General features: G+C 66.1%; 1 protein-coding gene across 4 annotated transcripts; it reads left to right on the top strand.

The window, feature by feature from the left end:
• The first annotated feature begins 45 nt into the window (after nucleotides 1-45).
• LINGO3 (leucine rich repeat and Ig domain containing 3) lies at nucleotides 46-12,927 on the top strand. Of its 4 annotated transcripts, none has more exons than XM_059388561.1 (2): nucleotides 46-131; nucleotides 10,910-12,927. In XM_059388561.1, the coding sequence occupies exon 2, from the start codon at nucleotides 10,956-10,958 to the stop codon at nucleotides 12,732-12,734; it is 1,779 nt and encodes a 592-aa protein (XP_059244544.1). In that variant the 5' UTR covers nucleotides 46-131; nucleotides 10,910-10,955; the 3' UTR covers nucleotides 12,735-12,927. The 4 variants fall into 4 exon arrangements, with proteins under 4 accessions (XP_059244544.1, XP_059244546.1, XP_059244547.1 ...); XM_059388563.1 differs by lacking the exon at nucleotides 46-131 and adding an exon at nucleotides 3,406-3,759; XM_059388564.1 differs by lacking the exon at nucleotides 46-131 and adding an exon at nucleotides 4,458-5,298.
• The last annotated feature ends 2,278 nt before the right edge of the window (nucleotides 12,928-15,205 follow it).

Raw genomic sequence — 15,205 nt, 5'->3', positions numbered from 1 at the left:
GGGAGGGCGGCCGGGCGCGCGCGGCGGGGGCGCGCACGGCGGCCCGGGAGGAGGCGGCGGCGGTAGCTCGTGTCGGCTCCGGGCGGCCCCCGCGCCGCAGCCCGCGCCGTGTCCGCGGCGGAGCCGCCCAGGTGAGTGGCCGCGAGGGCCGGCGACCCCGCTCCGCCCGCGCCCCGCAGCCCCCACCCGCGCCCCTCCCCCCCCCCCCCCCCCCCCCCCGGGGGCGCTCGCCCCGCGCACCCCTCCTGGGGGCATGGCTCTCCGCCAGGCCCCCAGTGCTCCCCCTGGAAACTTTGGGGGCCACTCCCCACGCTGGGGTCCCCCTCCCGTCCCCTGGGGCACTGGGGAGCGGGGAGCGGGTTGGGTGGCTCTGTGGGGCAGTGAGGACGCGGGAAGGATGCGCCCCTTCCATGGGGGAAGAAGGGAGCCCTGACTGGGTCTGGGGGAGGGGGTTGGGGGACCATGAGGATAAAGACTTCATTCCTGCCTCTGGGTCTGATCCAGCCCAGAGGTGCTGAAATGCCCGGAAGGAGAAGGGGGCCTTTGGGGTCTGCACCAGGACAGGCTCCATCCTGGGGGCTGGGGACTGCTCAGCCTGGTGGGGAGGTATTTGGGGACATGGGGCTGAGCCCTCTGCACTGTGGGCCTGTGTCCAAGCGACGCCAAAGACGTGGTAGGAAGCTTCTCTCCAACCCCTCAGGCTGGGCCTGGGTGCCCCCTGGACCTCTGGAGCAGGTCAGTGAGACCACTGGGCCCCATTCAACAAGTTGTGGGGGGAGCAGACAGCGGCTTGTGCCTTGGTCTGGGCCCAAGAAAAGAGCCGGTCCTGACTTTGGAGAGCGCCTTAATAAGTGGTTTCTTTAACATGTGCTCTGGGCACGAAAGACACAGGTACCCCAGCCCCCCACTTCTTAGGTTTGGGCCCCAGACCTTGCATTATTAACAAGCAGACCCTGGTGATTCGGTGTGTGTCCTGAGGTGGTTGAGAACCTCTTGCAGCCGGCAGAGGGTGGGAGGGAGGGTGTCTTGTGTGATGTGGCAGCAGGCCGAGGGACCATTTGGGACTTGATGGGGGACCTCTGGGCCCCAGAGCAGTGGGACCTGGAGCAATCCGGGAGGGCTCCCTGGAGGAAGTGTGGAGGCTGGGAAGGGTGTGGCAGGCGAGTGACAGAAGGTGGAGGACATGCGGTCTCAGTGTGGACGAGGTGGTGAGCGAGGAAGGGTCATCTTTGTCAGGAGTCTCAACCCAGGCGGGCTCTGGGCCCCTCTCAGCCAAAGCAGCCAGCTGAGGCAGCATCCAGACGGGAAGAGCCCACGGGCAGACCCCTTAGGCTTCCCCCACAGACCCTGCTCCTGCACTCTACCCGGATGACACAGGGTGACAGCAAGGGGCTGCCCAGCTCCGGGACGGGGGTTCGGAAGGGCTAAACCCGGTGATCTCACCCTGGCTTTCCTTCCATTCTGCGTACCAGCTGGTGACGGGGGTTGTTGGAGAGACGCTCGCAGGCCTCCGGGGCCGAGGCCGATGTGACGGTGCGCGGATGCACGCCGGGCCCTGGTCTGGTGCTCGGTGCCCCTGCTGCCCTGGCGGCAGCCCTGCCCTGTGCCCTCTCGGCCTCAGTGTACTCTTCTACAGAATGGGGGCGGCTGCTCGTCGCCGCCCCAGCAGAGGCCCGGGATCTGCAGGTGCCTCGCTGAGTGGGCCCAGAAAGCGACGTGAGGCAGCCGCTTGATTGCTCTCCCCCATGCTGTCATTCCTGGGCTCCCCTGAGTCACCACCTAGTCACCAGGTAGACAGCCTCCCCGGGGGCTCTCCAAGGAAAGCTTGTGCCGGGTGGGCCCCAGTGAGCCGCCCCCACCACGTGTCAATCCTGGGCCGCAGGAGGGCACCCTCTGCCCTCCAGTAGTGCCCTGGAATTTAATGAAAGGAGCTGGCATCAGACCCACGTTCAAATGTTGACCCTTAAGCTTCGTGATGCTAGGTGAGCTGGACCACTCGGACCCTCAGTCTCTTCTTCTCCAAATGGGCTTCATTATTCCCACCCTCAGAGCTGGGCCAGCAGGTGAGCAGCCTCAGTGTATGGTGGGCATTTGAAGAGCAGTTCTAGATCAAGAAACCTCTCCCAGAGAGGGCAGTTGGCAGTGCCCGTGTGTAGGCTGGCAAGGAAACTGGGTCGGGAGGCCCCCAGCCCCCCTAAGAGTTAAGGGACTAACAGCAGACGGAGGCTAATTAGGGCTTAATGAATTGTCATGGATGAAAGCCCCAGGAGGGCCTGGATCTAGGACAAAGGATGCACCAAATGGGGGGGGGGGTCGGCAGTGTGTTCCCAAACGCAGGCCTCGGAGGGCCGGTGCCGCTGCAGCTGGGCCCCCCAAGTCTGGGAAGGGGAAATGGGGGATAGTTCTAGTTCCTGCGAAATCCAGTTCCCCTTGCTCCCTCCTGTCCCTGTTGTAACAGGGAGACGGGTTGTGGTGGGGGGCGATGGGGTCCCGCTGTCAAGCTTCCACCCCCCCACCCCAGCCCCATGGGTTCAGCTGCTGCCTCCAGGGGGGCCTGGCCGGGCCTTGCCCAAGGCAATCTTCAGTACCCCCTGGCCTGGGACAAAGCTCTCCAGAACAGCAGGTGGATGGGAGATGCAGGGGGCCCTGGCCAGGCTGCGTCTGCCCGAGGGGACGGGCCCGAGGGCCCCGGCCACACTCTGCCTCCTCCTTGGGTGGAGAGTTTATGGCAGATTAGCCCTGGACAGTTTCGGGTGGAGGGGCGTAGGGGGGCCCTTTCCCCAGGGGCCTCCGTGATGGACAGATTCCGGGGCCTGTCCCCAGGTGGGTCCCTACACTTAAGCTGGTGCTGATGGCCTCCTCCATGGGGAGCCCAGCCCCCCGCTCTTCCCGGCCGCTGGAAGCAGGCTCACAGCTCTGCAGCGGCCCCAGCCCACCTCCTCCAGGCTGCATGAGTCTCCTGGGGTCGCCGTCACAAACCAGCGTCGGCTTAAAACCACTCACTCCGATTCTCCGACACGTTGGGCTCACACATCCTAAAACCCCGGCGCGGGCAGGGCTGCTCCCCCCAGGGTCCAGGGAGACCCGGCTCCTGCCCTGCCCCGCAGGCCCCCTCCGTCCTCCCCGCCCTCAGCCCGGGGTCTGCCTGTCTCAGGGACCCCCGCCCTCTGCCGCCCTCTCGAGAGGACGTCGGGCGCCCCGGGATCCCAGGGCGGTCTCCCCGTCGGAGGTCCGCTCACCGTCACCCTTGGTTTCGTTGGCAAACTGCCTCCTCTTGGCCACAGAGCGTGACAGGCGCATGTTCCCCGCGTCTTTGGGGCGTCTGCCGACCTGCTGCCTGCACACCCCGCCCCCCGTTGATCTTCACAGCACGGTCTGCCTGGGGCCGCTCTGTTACCTCTTTCTTCTCTTTATCACCCGTAGACGGAAAGGCGGGGATTTTGTCTCTTTTGTTCAAAGCCGTGGCCCTCGAGAGCGAGAATAGCACCTCGTAGCCCGCAGGTGCCCATGAAGCGCTCCTGGAGTGAGTGACAGAGTGCGGGCAGGCCCCGCCGAGCGAGGACTCGAGGCTCCTACCCCAGCCAGCACCCAGGGCAGACTCTTCTGGAAGGATCCTTCTCTACAAAGCATCTGCCCCTCCCCGTGCGGTCAGCCTGGGGAGGCGGGTGCGGGGAAGGACGCGGGCCAGCCTGCGGGCGCGGACGGGACGGGGCGTTGTCCCGCCCCAGAGGCTGGCGGGTCCTTCGCTGTGTCTGCGGGGTAGGCCGGGCCCCAGAGCAACCCAGCTCCGAGCGCGCCGCGGGGGCAGAGCGGGACAGGGTACAGCTCGCTGTCACAGGACGAGCTGTGGGGTAGGCAGGACGGTAGGCAGGACGGTCCGGACTCGGCGCCTGCAGGGCTGCGGGGCGACGGGGTCAGGCCACACGGAGCGGACGCACCTTCAGACGAACACAGACGCCCCCTGGTCCTGCCCCGAGCCCCTCCTGACGGCCGCCGCGCTCAGCCTGGGCTTCCAGCCCCTCGGCGGGGTCCACGCCCCGTGGGCTTCCACCCCGGCCGACCCCGGCTCCCAGCCCCCAGACGCAGACACACGCCAGCCCCTCGGGGCTGCGCCTCAGGCACCAGGCTTGTCACCACACCAGCGACTGGGCTCCTACGGTCCCTCCACTCAGAACACCATTTCCCGGACTGTCGCCTGGCTGACCCCCGCCTCCCGTGCAGATCTGGGCTCAGAGAGCCCCCCAGGCCATGCTGGGCAAAGCGTCAGACCGCCACCGACCCCCACTTTTCCCAAGCCCTCGGTGTGTGTTCACTTTCATGACCCTTGTCCGCTCTCACCCAACACGACGCTCGGGGAGGGACCCAGACACAGGAGGCCACACGGGCTGTGAGTCCACGCGCGTGACACGTCTAGACCAGACTCCTCCACGCCCGGGAAGACGGCTCGTGGGGGCCGGGGAGTGACGGCCGACGGGGACGAGGTTTCCTTTGGACTGATGGAATGTTCTGGAATCAGATAGAGGTGATGGTTGCCCAACCCTGGGAATGCACTAAAAGGCACCGCACCAAATAAAAACTTGAAATGGGAAAAATGTGCCCGTGGGGGCCGGGCACCCGTCGGGGCGTGGCACGCAGTAGGTCTCAGGAGGAAAACGGGACACCCGGAGTGTGAGTGGGTGGCAGGGAGCCTCCACGCCCCGGCCCGGGTCCCCGGTGACCACCGCCGCCCCGCCCACCGCAGACAGCCTGTCACAGCAGCGGGGCGCCGTCCGGGAAACAGGTCATCCGCCCACCTGGACGCTGAGGCCGGGCCGCCCCCGTGGGATTTGGCTTACGGGAGGCAGACGAGGCTGTGCACCCAGTCCCCGGTGCTGGCTTGTCCATCCGGGGCACGCGGGGGCCGGGGCCGGGGGGAGGAGGCCTGGTTCTGTGAGGGGGTCTGGGTGGCCCCAGGCTGAGCGTCCGGCACCCAGCACAGTGCCCTCGGGGACCTTCATCGGGGGCAGCGTGCATGCCCGGCTCCCGGCGCTGCCGACCCCGAGCCTTCCTGGGGGGTGGAGGAGGGCGCGGCGGTGCTGGGGGCCTCGCGGCCCTGCCCGGCTGACACACGGGTCTGCGGAGCACGCAGACGTCACGGTTCCGCGGGGGATGGGGTCCCCTGGCCCTGGGAGAGTCGTGGAGACGAGGAGACGGCGTCCTGGGCTTGAGCTTTATCTGCTCATCACCCGCTGTGTGGCCCTGGGCAGGTCCCTTTCCCTCTCTGGGCTTCTGCGTCCCCGTGTGTACCACAGACCGATGGTGAGCTGATTCCGGGGAGGGGGGGCTCCACCGTGTGCCTGTCGTGTGTCGTGCGACCTCCAGACAGGGCTCTCACCCTGGGGTGCCCCACTTCCCCGTCCGGGGATGCCTGTGGTGGTCGTGGTGGGTGGCGCTCCTGGCCTCACGTGGGTGGGGGCCGGAGATGAGGCTTGGCCCCCCGCCCTGGCTGGAACGGCCCCCCGGAGAACGACCCCACCCCCACGTCTGTGGGGCAGGTCTCCTCTGCCCGCCCCCAGGACCGTTCTGCAGGGGGGACACTGAGGCCACCAGAAGGAAGAAGGTGGGTGCTCCGTGGGAGCGGTCTGCCCTGCGCGGTGGCCTGGCGGTGCCAGGAGAGGCCGGGATCTGGAGGTGCAGCTGAGGGCATCTGCCAGTGCACTGGCCGGGGGGGGTCGCCATGATTCCAGCGTGTGCGGGACGTTGCCGGGGCTGGAGCGGGCTGGGGGGCACTGCAGCAACCCCCCCACGGAGAGGTCGGGGATGCGGCCGGGTCCCCAGGACTGGAGCTCTGGGGAGATGTGCTGCCCAAGACAGAAAACCGAGAGTCGTCAGCTGACAGGGACAGGAGGAGAGGCCCTCGGGGGCGCCCGGCCCCAGGTCAGGGAGGGAGGGTCTGGAGCGCGTGTCCCCCAAGACCCCAGCCCTGGGAAGAAGGCAAGGGGCAGAGAAAGGGTAAGAACGGGGCCCTCCTCTCCCTGTCGGCCACAGCCCACCACAGGGCCTTTGTCCACGCTGTGTCCCTGCCCTTCCCGCCCGCCTCTGCCCTGCAGAGCAGTGGGCGCAGGGCCCTGAGAACCCCCAGAAGCAGGACGGGCGCCCAGACCTCCAGCTGGATGGGAACCCCACTGCGGGGCCCAGGGTCAGGACACAGGCCCGTGAGGGTCCCTCCCGGGCTCGCCACACCCCGGGCTCGCCTCACCCCTAGCCCCATGGGGTGGCCACGCCTGAGGGACGGTCAGGGACACGCTGGGTCACAGCTGGAGGGCCCCGCGGCCGAGGGCCAGCGGTGCTCCCATCCGGGGCGTCGCCGTGGCTTGGCCGCCCAGTAACAGGTGAGGGACGCGGGTGAGGTGCCCCCAGGGTCCTGCCGGCCCCCGCCGGGCCCCCCTCCGGCCGCCGAGTCCTTACTTCCCGGTTTCATCCTCCCCCGTGTTCGGGGCCAGCTCTTGGGTAAGAATTCTTTCCGACGTAGAAACAGCTTAAGAAACGGGCAACGTCCGTGTTCGCGTCTTGCCCGAACCGCAGGGCCTCACCCCAGGGTGTCTGCGGGCGCCCCCACCCCCCGCCCTTCCTGCCCCCCCGGCTCAGCCCCGCCCCCTCCGCGGGTCTCGGGCAGAGCAGCCCCCCCCCCCCCCACCCCCCGCTCTGGGTAAACCGGAGCCTGCGAACCCCTCCGCGGCCCCACCGTCCCTCCCCTGGCATCTTTCTCTGACCGGAGCCAGGGGTGTTCGTGAAGCTCCCCCTGGCCCCGGCGCCCGGACGAGGCTCTTTGTCTCCTGGGCTCCGCGTCTCACCAGCTCTGGCTCAGCCCCGGGGAGCTGTCCGTTGACTGACTAGTGGACAGAAGCGGGGACCGCGGGGCAGCTGCATGGCCGTGTCTCTGAGGTGACAGAAGTAGGCCCCGCGTTATGCACAATAAAAACGGTTTCAAGATTCCCCGGAAACCACGCACGGCTGCTGTCAGCCGCCCTCGAGCAAATAGTCCTTTTTAAAAAGCCCGGCAGCAACAGCTGTGCTCCGGACTGCTACCGGACGCGCTGCCCGCTGCCCCCCGAGACGGTCTCCCGCCACCCCGAGGTGCTGTGCTACTCAGTGTCCCCGACTGGGAACGGAGGGTGACAGCGAGGTGCCCCCATGGGCTGGGGTCCCGGCGGAGACCCTGCTGCGCCAGGGCCGGCCCAGAGCCGAGGCTCCTCGGTGTTTGCCGTGTTGAAGGCGGCGGCGGCGGCGTTCACAGTCGGGCGGACGGGAGACCAGCGACAAGCGAGGGTCTCAGTGGCGCGAGAGTCTTGATCTTGGGGTCGTGGGCTCGAGACCCACGCAGGGTGCAGAGCTTACTTTATCGAGAGAGACTAGGACGAGGACTGTAGTACAAAGTCACCAGGAAGTGACACGAGACCAGACCCAAATAAAGTCAGGGAGGAGCCATGCAGGGAAAGTGTTTCAGGCAGAGGGGACACCACGTGCAAAGGCCCTGGGGCAGGACCAGGCCTCGTGTGTGGGAGGAACGGCCAGGAGGCCCCGGTGGCTGGAACAGAGAGGGCACGGGGTAGAGGGAGGAGGGGCGGGCGGGGCAGGTTGTGCGGAGCCTTGGGGCCTCGTTATATGCCAGACGGGGGTGCGGTTCTGTGCTGCAGAAAGAACAGACCAGACAGCTCTGTCCCCACAAGGACTCTGTATTTGGCGCTGAATCATACCACCCATTCCCTCCTTGGGGCAAAGCCAGAGGGGCCCCAGGTCCCCCTGAATCAGGCCGTTGAGGCCCTGCCCCTAGCTCCCAGGGCGAGGACAGTTACCCCTCGACCACAGGGAGCAGCACAGGCTGGGGCAGGGACCTGGAGGAAGCTCAGAGTCAGGGGCAAGTTTAAGGTAGGAAGTTGCCAGACATGGGAGACGGACAGCTGAGCGGGGGACGCTCCTGTACTCAGCCGGGACCCAGCCTCCCCACGTGCTGGGCAACCACACGGGCAGAATGACCTAGAAAAACAGCCTCAGCAGGAAGCTTGCCTTAGGGAGAGACTGTGTCCCTGCAACGTCCAGGTCAGAATTAAGGACAGCCGCGGCAGGAGGGCACAGCCGGCGGCTCCCGCTGCCTCCCACGGCCTCCCTCCTGGTCCCCTGCTGGAGGCCACGAGTGGAGAGCCGCCGGTCCCTGGTCTCCTCGCGCTGTGAACAGCTCCGTCCCCACCACTCCCCGGGCTGTTCTGCGGCGTACGTGAAATCCCAGGCATGGGTTGGGGGGTACCTAGAATTCAGTTTGGTGTTTCTTTTCATTTTATTTGTGCATTCTGTCGCTGACAACCCAGATTTTTTTAACTCCCCGACTCAGTGCCTCTCAGCTGTCTTCCCCGGCGGGTGTGTTCACGTCTCCCCGGTCCCACGGTAGCCGCGGACTGCCGCCTGTTTGATCCCCTGTCGATGAATACTGGTTAGTTCCAGGTTTCCTCCGTTTAACTAGATCTCAGCTGTCTTCCTCTGCTGGTGCGCGGGAGTCTCCTCGACGCCACAGCAGACACAGACCAATAATTTGACCAATCCCCTAGGGATGGACACGGACGTTAGGTCCAGTTTCTTTTTTTCCGCTATCTCCAATGACCCTGCAGCAAACTCAAGGGGTCTGTCCGCAGTGCTGGGCTCCCTCGCAAGTCTCTAGGGGTGGCGGGGATCCTTCCTGGCATCTTCCAGCTCTCAGGGGTTCCGGGTGGTCCTCAGTGTCCCATGGCTCCAAGCCACACCCTCCGACCCACTGTCTGGAAGCCTCTGCTCTGTGCATCTGTGTCCATGTCTCCCCTTTGTATCGGAAGACCAGTCATGGGGTGAGGGCCAGCTGAGCCCAGGGTGACCTCGTCTTACCTGGATTGTGCCTGCAAAGTGCAGACCCTCCCCGCCCAACCCCTCGTGCTCGGCGTGAAGCCGGCAGGGACCAGGGCTCTGGGCGTGTTCATTCCCCCAGGAGTCTGGGCAGGCGGGAGCCGGCCTCCCAGATGTCCAGCAGATGGAGGACCTGGAGCCTGAGTCCTTGCCCGGCCGGTCCTGTGGGAACAGTGTGGAAACAGGCAGCCCCTCATGGGGGATGCTTGGGGAGATGCAGCTGCTCTCAGTCCCCATCCAGCGGCCATCTGGCTGGACCCTCCCCGCCAAGCCCCACCTCGACCCCCAGGGTCTGGCTGCAGCCCAGCAGGGTAGAGGGAGGAGCACAGGGCGGTGGGGCCGGCAGGCTCCACGCCACATGTCAGCGAGCTCCCTCCCCCACGGCAGTTCCCCCAGCCTGGCACTCCCTTCCCCAGGTCTCTCTGAGCTGCCTGTGGCCATCAGGACAAAAATGCCACATGCGGAGGGACTTAAAACAACAGAGACCTACCCTCTCCCGGTTCTGGAGGCCGAAGTCTGACATCGGGGTGTTACACCACCCAGCCCCCTCCGAAGGCTCCGGGGAGGACCCCCTCTTCCTCTTCCAGCTTTCTGTGGCTCTGCACAATGCTTAGCTTTCCTGGCTTAGACACACCAGATCAGTCCCTGCCTCTTCTTCATGTGGCCTTTGGCATCGATGTGAGTGTCCCTGTCCCTCTGGTTACAAGGACACCCGTCCCTGGCTGTAGGGCTGCCCGATCCCAATAGAACCACATCATAACTGATCACATCTGCAGGACCCTGTTTCCAAACGAGGTCCCCTTCACAGGTATCAGGGGCTAAGACTCAAACACGGCTCTTGGAGGGACGCCAGCCAGCCCTCTGCCGGGTCTCAGCTCAGATGTCGCCTCTGCTGGTCTGCGGCGGCAGCATCATTCATCCTCACCGCCCACCCTTCCTTCCAGAGCGTCCAGGTGTGTCCCCGGACTTGCTGTCGGTGTGGATCGAGCACTGGGGTTCCCCCAGCAGGTGCCGGGTCTCACCACACTCCTGGGCTCTCGGGAAATCCAAGTGATGAAGACAAAGGCCTTGGAGAGGTTACAGTCCCCTGGGAGGTCGCAGCCATGACCGGGGTTTTAAACTACGTCCTAATTTCGTGCGGTGGTTGGACCAGTGTCGACACAAACACAGGGAAGAGGGAGCACCGCATGGGCGCGGCCCCGGGAAGGCCTCTGGGGGTAGCCAGGGAGAGGACTGAGACCACCTGCACCCCGCTGGGAGGATGTCCACAAACCCCAGGAGGGCGGGACCTCCAGCTGCCTGGCCCTTCAGCGGACTCCGAGCCTGTATACAGAAGGCACTCAATAAGTTGTGGGGGGGTGCCCCCAAATTGTACACTATGTTGTGAAGTTCTTCTCCAGTTCAATAAGTGCTTTCTCTTGTAATGTTTTTATTGAGATAAAATGGACATAACAAAACATTTGCCCTTTTAAAGGGTACCTTTTGGTGACTTTCAGTGTATTCACAAAGTTGCGTAACCATCAGCACTAGCTAGTTCCAGAACATTCCAAGCAGCCGCGTCCCCATCAGCCATCCCCTCCCCCAGCCCCCGGCCCCCAGGAGCCCCCTTCCCGCCTGGGGAGGAGCCCGGTCTGGCCGCGTCACACGGGTGGACTCACACATCCCGTGTGGCCTCCTGTGTCTGGTTCCCTCCCTGCGCACCGCGGGCTCGGGGCCGACCCGGGGCCGCCCGTGGGGGCCTCGCTCCGGCTGGTGGCCGAGGGACGCTCCGCGCGTGGGGGACCCGCTGTGTGTGTCCGCGCCTCTGCCCATGCGCGTTTGGGCAGTTTCCGGTTTCTGGCCATTAGGGGCGCGGCCGCCGCGATCGCGGGTGGACCGGCTTTCGCGTGGCCGCGCGTCCAGCTCTCCGCCGTGCGCGGCCCTCCGCGGAGGGACGCGTCTTGCGCGCGGCGGGGTCGGGGCGCTGGGCCCCGCGTGCTGATGCCTGCCCCGCCCTCAGGTGCCCACGAGGATGCTGGCGCGGCCCTAGGCCCACGCTCCGCACCATGACCTGCTGGCTGTGCGTCCTGGGCCTGCAGCTCCTGCTCCTGCCCGCGGCGCCCCCGCCGGCCGCCGGCTGCCCGGCCCGCTGCGAGTGCTCGGCGCAGACGCGCGCGGTGGCCTGTCCCCGGCGCCGGCTCACCGCCGTGCCCGACGGCATCCCGGCCGAGACGCGCCTGCTGGAGCTCAGCCGCAACCGCATCCGCTGCCTGAACCCGGGCGACCTGGCCGCGCTGCCGCTGCTGGAGGAGCTGGACCTGAGCGAGAACGTGATCGCGCACGTGGAGCCGGGCGCCTTCGCCAACCTGCCGCGCCTGCGCGTCCTGCGCCTGCGCGGGAACCTGCTCAAGCTCATCCCGCCCGGGGTCTTCACGCGCCTGGACAACCTCACGCTGCTGGACCTGAGCGAGAACAAGCTGGTCATCCTCCTGGACTACACCTTCCAGGACCTGCGCAGCCTCCGCCGGCTGGAGGTGGGTGACAACCACCTGGTGTTCATCTCGCGCCGCGCCTTCGCGGGGCTGCTGGCGCTCGAGGAGCTGACCCTGGAGCGCTGCAACCTCACGGCGCTGTCCGGAGAGTCGCTGGGCCACCTGCGGGGGCTGGGCGCCCTGCGGCTGCGGCACCTGGCCATCGCCGCCCTGGAGGACCAGAACTTCCGGAGGCTCCCGGGCCTGCTACACCTGGAGATCGACAACTGGCCGCTGCTGGAGGAGGTGGGCGCCGGCAGCCTGCAGGGGCTCAACCTGACCTCGCTGTCCGTCACGCACACCAACATCACCGCCGTGCCGGCCGCCGCGCTCCGCCACCAGGCCCACCTCACCTGCCTCAACCTGTCGCACAACCCCATCAGCACGGTGCCGCGCGGCTCCTTCCGCGACCTGGTCCGCCTGCGCGAGCTGCACCTGGCCGGCGCCCTGCTGGCCGTCGTGGAGCCGCAGGCCTTCCTGGGGCTGCGGCAGATCCGCCTGCTCAACCTCTCCAACAACCTGCTGTCCACGCTGGAGGAGAACACCTTCCACTCGGTCAACACGCTGGAGACGCTGCGCGTGGACGGGAACCCGCTGGCCTGCGACTGTCGCCTGCTCTGGATCGTGCAGCGCCGGAAGACCCTCAACTTCGACGGGCGGCTGCCGGCCTGTGCCACCCCGGCCGAGGTCCGCGGCGACGCGCTGCGCAGCCTGCCCGACTCGGCGCTCTTCGAGTACTTCGTGTGCCGCAAGCCCAAGATCCGCGAGCGGCGGCTGCAGCGCGTCACGGCGGCGGCGGGCGACGACGTGCGCTTCCAGTGCCGCGCCGAGGGCGAGCCGGCGCCCACCGTGGCCTGGGTGACGCCGCGCCACCGCGCCGTGACGGCCGACAGCGCGGGCCGCGCGCGCCTGCTGCCCGGGGGCACGCTGGAGATCCGGGGCGCGCGCCCGCAGGACAGCGGCACCTACACGTGCGTGGCCAGCAACGCGGGCGGCAACGACACGTACTTCGCCACGCTGAGCGTGCAGCCCGCGCCGGCCGCCAACCGGACCCCGGGCGAGGGCCGCAACGAGACGCAGGCGGCCGCGCGCTTCCCGCTGGACCTCACCACCATCCTCGTGTCCACCGCCATGGGCTGCATCACCTTCCTGGGCGTCGTGCTCTTCTGCTTCCTGCTGCTCTTCGTGTGGAGCCGCGGCCGCGGGCAGCACAAGAACCACTTCTCCGTGGAGTACTCCTTCCGCAAGGTGGATGGACCGGCGGCCGCGGCGGGCCAGGGCGGCTCCCGCAAGTTCACCATGAAGATGATCTGACGCCCCGCGCGCGCGACGGCCCGTCCCACGAGCACCTGTGCATCTCCCGGAGGCCGCCCGCCGCCGGCGCCCCGCGCGACTGACCCCCTTTTTTGTAGGGACCGGACCACAGGACTGTCTTTTCATCAGGACTCATCTTTTGCATAGTTTCTCGAGCATTTTCTAAAGGTTTCCCCCCGGTCTTCCTGTCCCTCCTGAGCTGGGTGGGAGCTCGGAGACCCCTACAGCCCTCTCTGCAGATGGTTCACACCCCCCTACCCCTGGCTGGGGGCCCCCTGACGCGGCTGGCACCCGAGGGAGGATGGCCTACATCCGGGACGTGGGGGGCCGCCCTGCTCCTGGGGGAAGCGTGCCCGGATGCTCCACTCCGCACACGGAGCACACAGGTGTTCACACCCAGGACACGCTCTTGGACACGCAGCTCCGAAACAGAACCCAGCCGACCCTCAACAGGCGCCCCAGGCTGCCGAGCTCACCTTGAGCACACAGGGCTCTTGTGAGAGCACAACTCACACCCGGGACATACCCTGTTCACACTCAGGACACACCCAGCTCACACTTGGGACACACGCGTACCACACCTGAGACACCCAGCTCACGCACGGGACAACCCCAGCTTACACTGGGAATGCACTCGGCTCACACCCGGGACATGGCTCACAGCCAGGCCACACTCGGCTCACACGCGACATCCAGTTCACACTCAAGACACACCCAGCTTAGACCCAGCTGATGCTGAACGCACGCCCCAGGGCTCTCCCGAGAGCACGACTCACGCCGGGACAAGCCGCTCACACCTGGGATGTGCACAGATCATAGCTGAGACACACTCAGCTCACACTCAGCTCCCGCTCGACTGGCTGTCTCTGGGGGAGTGTCAGGGCTACACTGAGGTCTTCCAGAACAGGCAGTGCTCCCGCTGGGGGCCCAGCACGAAACAGGCTAGTCTGGGCCCCTGCCCCCAGACTCTCCCCCAGTCCGGGACCCACCAGCCCAGCAGGGTGGGCTGCCCACTAGGAGAAGCCATCTCCCCCGCTTCCTCTGCCACCCACAACAGTGGCCACCTGCCTCCTCTGCCCATGCCACACAGGAGGGGCGGCCGTCCTGGCCCCTGGCTGGGGAGCATGGCTTCTGGGGTGTCCCCCTCCAGCAGGCCAGCTGGAGTGACCTTCAGTCCTGAGTCCACACTACCCCCTCAGCCAGCCTCAGAGGGGCCCCAGTGCAGCCCTACCAGGCCTGGCCCAGCGCTGTGACCCGCTGCACCTGCGGGGAATGAGGCCAGAGAGTGTGTGAGGTTCTGAGGGTCCCCGTTAAGTGCAGTCTCTGCCACTTTGGAGCAGAGCTAGGGCTAAAGGGTAAGGGAGCCACAGGCAGACGGAAGCTCGGGTTAAGGAAGAACTCCCCTAAGCTTACTGCCCTGTTACTCTTCAGATAGTGAGTTCCCCATCACTGGGGGTAAGCAACAGGAGCTGATGTTTTACAAAAATCTTCAGGAACCCCAGGAATGGGGTCCATCCATGATCCTGCCTCTGCCAGGTGGATTACTGCCCCCACCCTCCACCTGGGCCAGATGACAAGGCATCGTTTGAGGAAGGGGCACAGGAAACACTGTGGGACCCCTTGACTAATAAGGAGCTTGGCCTCCCCCCAAGGTTAGGACAATGTTCTTCAGGACCTCGTAGGGAGGCTCGAAACCAGGTCTGTTCCCTTCCAGGAGTGCAGTTATAGCTGATGGCTGAGAACCCCTGGACCCTCCCTGTACGTCTGTAACGTAGGTCTGAGGTCAAATCCACGGCTGCACATATCTGAGGCCACGTGCACGGACTGGCTTGATGGTTGTCCTGGATCCCGGATCCTTGAAGATCTTTCTGAGATGAGCCAGAGAGAAAGCTGGGCCAAGACTGGGGGTTTTGAGCACAGGATTCAGACAGAACCTGGAGGGGATACCGGCCCTCCTCCCGGGCTGCGTGGCTGGACACGGTAGGCCTTGGTCCTGCTCCCTCCTGCCTCAACCCCACTCGTGGCGGGACGTAGCGACGGCCGAAGGGGGTGTCCCGTGCCCCCGAACTCCACCTGAGTTGGGCAGGACCGACTGGTTTTCTCCCTTCACAGCCTCCTGACCTTGGTTGCCATAACAACCCCAAGGGCCCCCCAAAGTGACATCCAAGTGCCTTTAGCATCATCAGCGATGGGAGGGTGTGTTCTCAGCAGCGTCAGGACACGCACACCAGCGGCGCCTGGGATCCCCCACCTCCCACCCCAACATGAACCCGGAACCCCCCAGGCCCCCAGCCCCCTCTTGCTGTGTTTGGTTGGAACCCAATAAAAATGAAGCTGATTTAATAACAGACTTCAGGGCTTTTTTTTTTTTTTTCTTTCAACACTCACGGGAGGAGTGGGGGCAGGAAGGAGTGGCTGCCGGGGTCCCCGGGGGGAACCGTCGGGTTCCAGCTCCAAAGCCGGGCCTGCGG

Source organism: Mustela nigripes, chromosome 2 (assembly GCF_022355385.1).
Source record: "Mustela nigripes isolate SB6536 chromosome 2, MUSNIG.SB6536, whole genome shotgun sequence".
Lineage (NCBI taxonomy): Eukaryota > Metazoa > Chordata > Mammalia > Carnivora > Mustelidae > Mustela > Mustela nigripes.
The sequence above is the reverse complement of the archived record's forward strand: the minus strand, read 5'-3'. Positions and strand labels throughout refer to the sequence as shown.

What these genes read in the sequence shown, in the direction of transcription:
- LINGO3 (XM_059388561.1), top strand. Translation starts at nt 10,956, where the DNA reads ATGACCTGCTGGCTGTGCGTCCTGGGCCTGCAGCTCCTGCTCCTGCCC.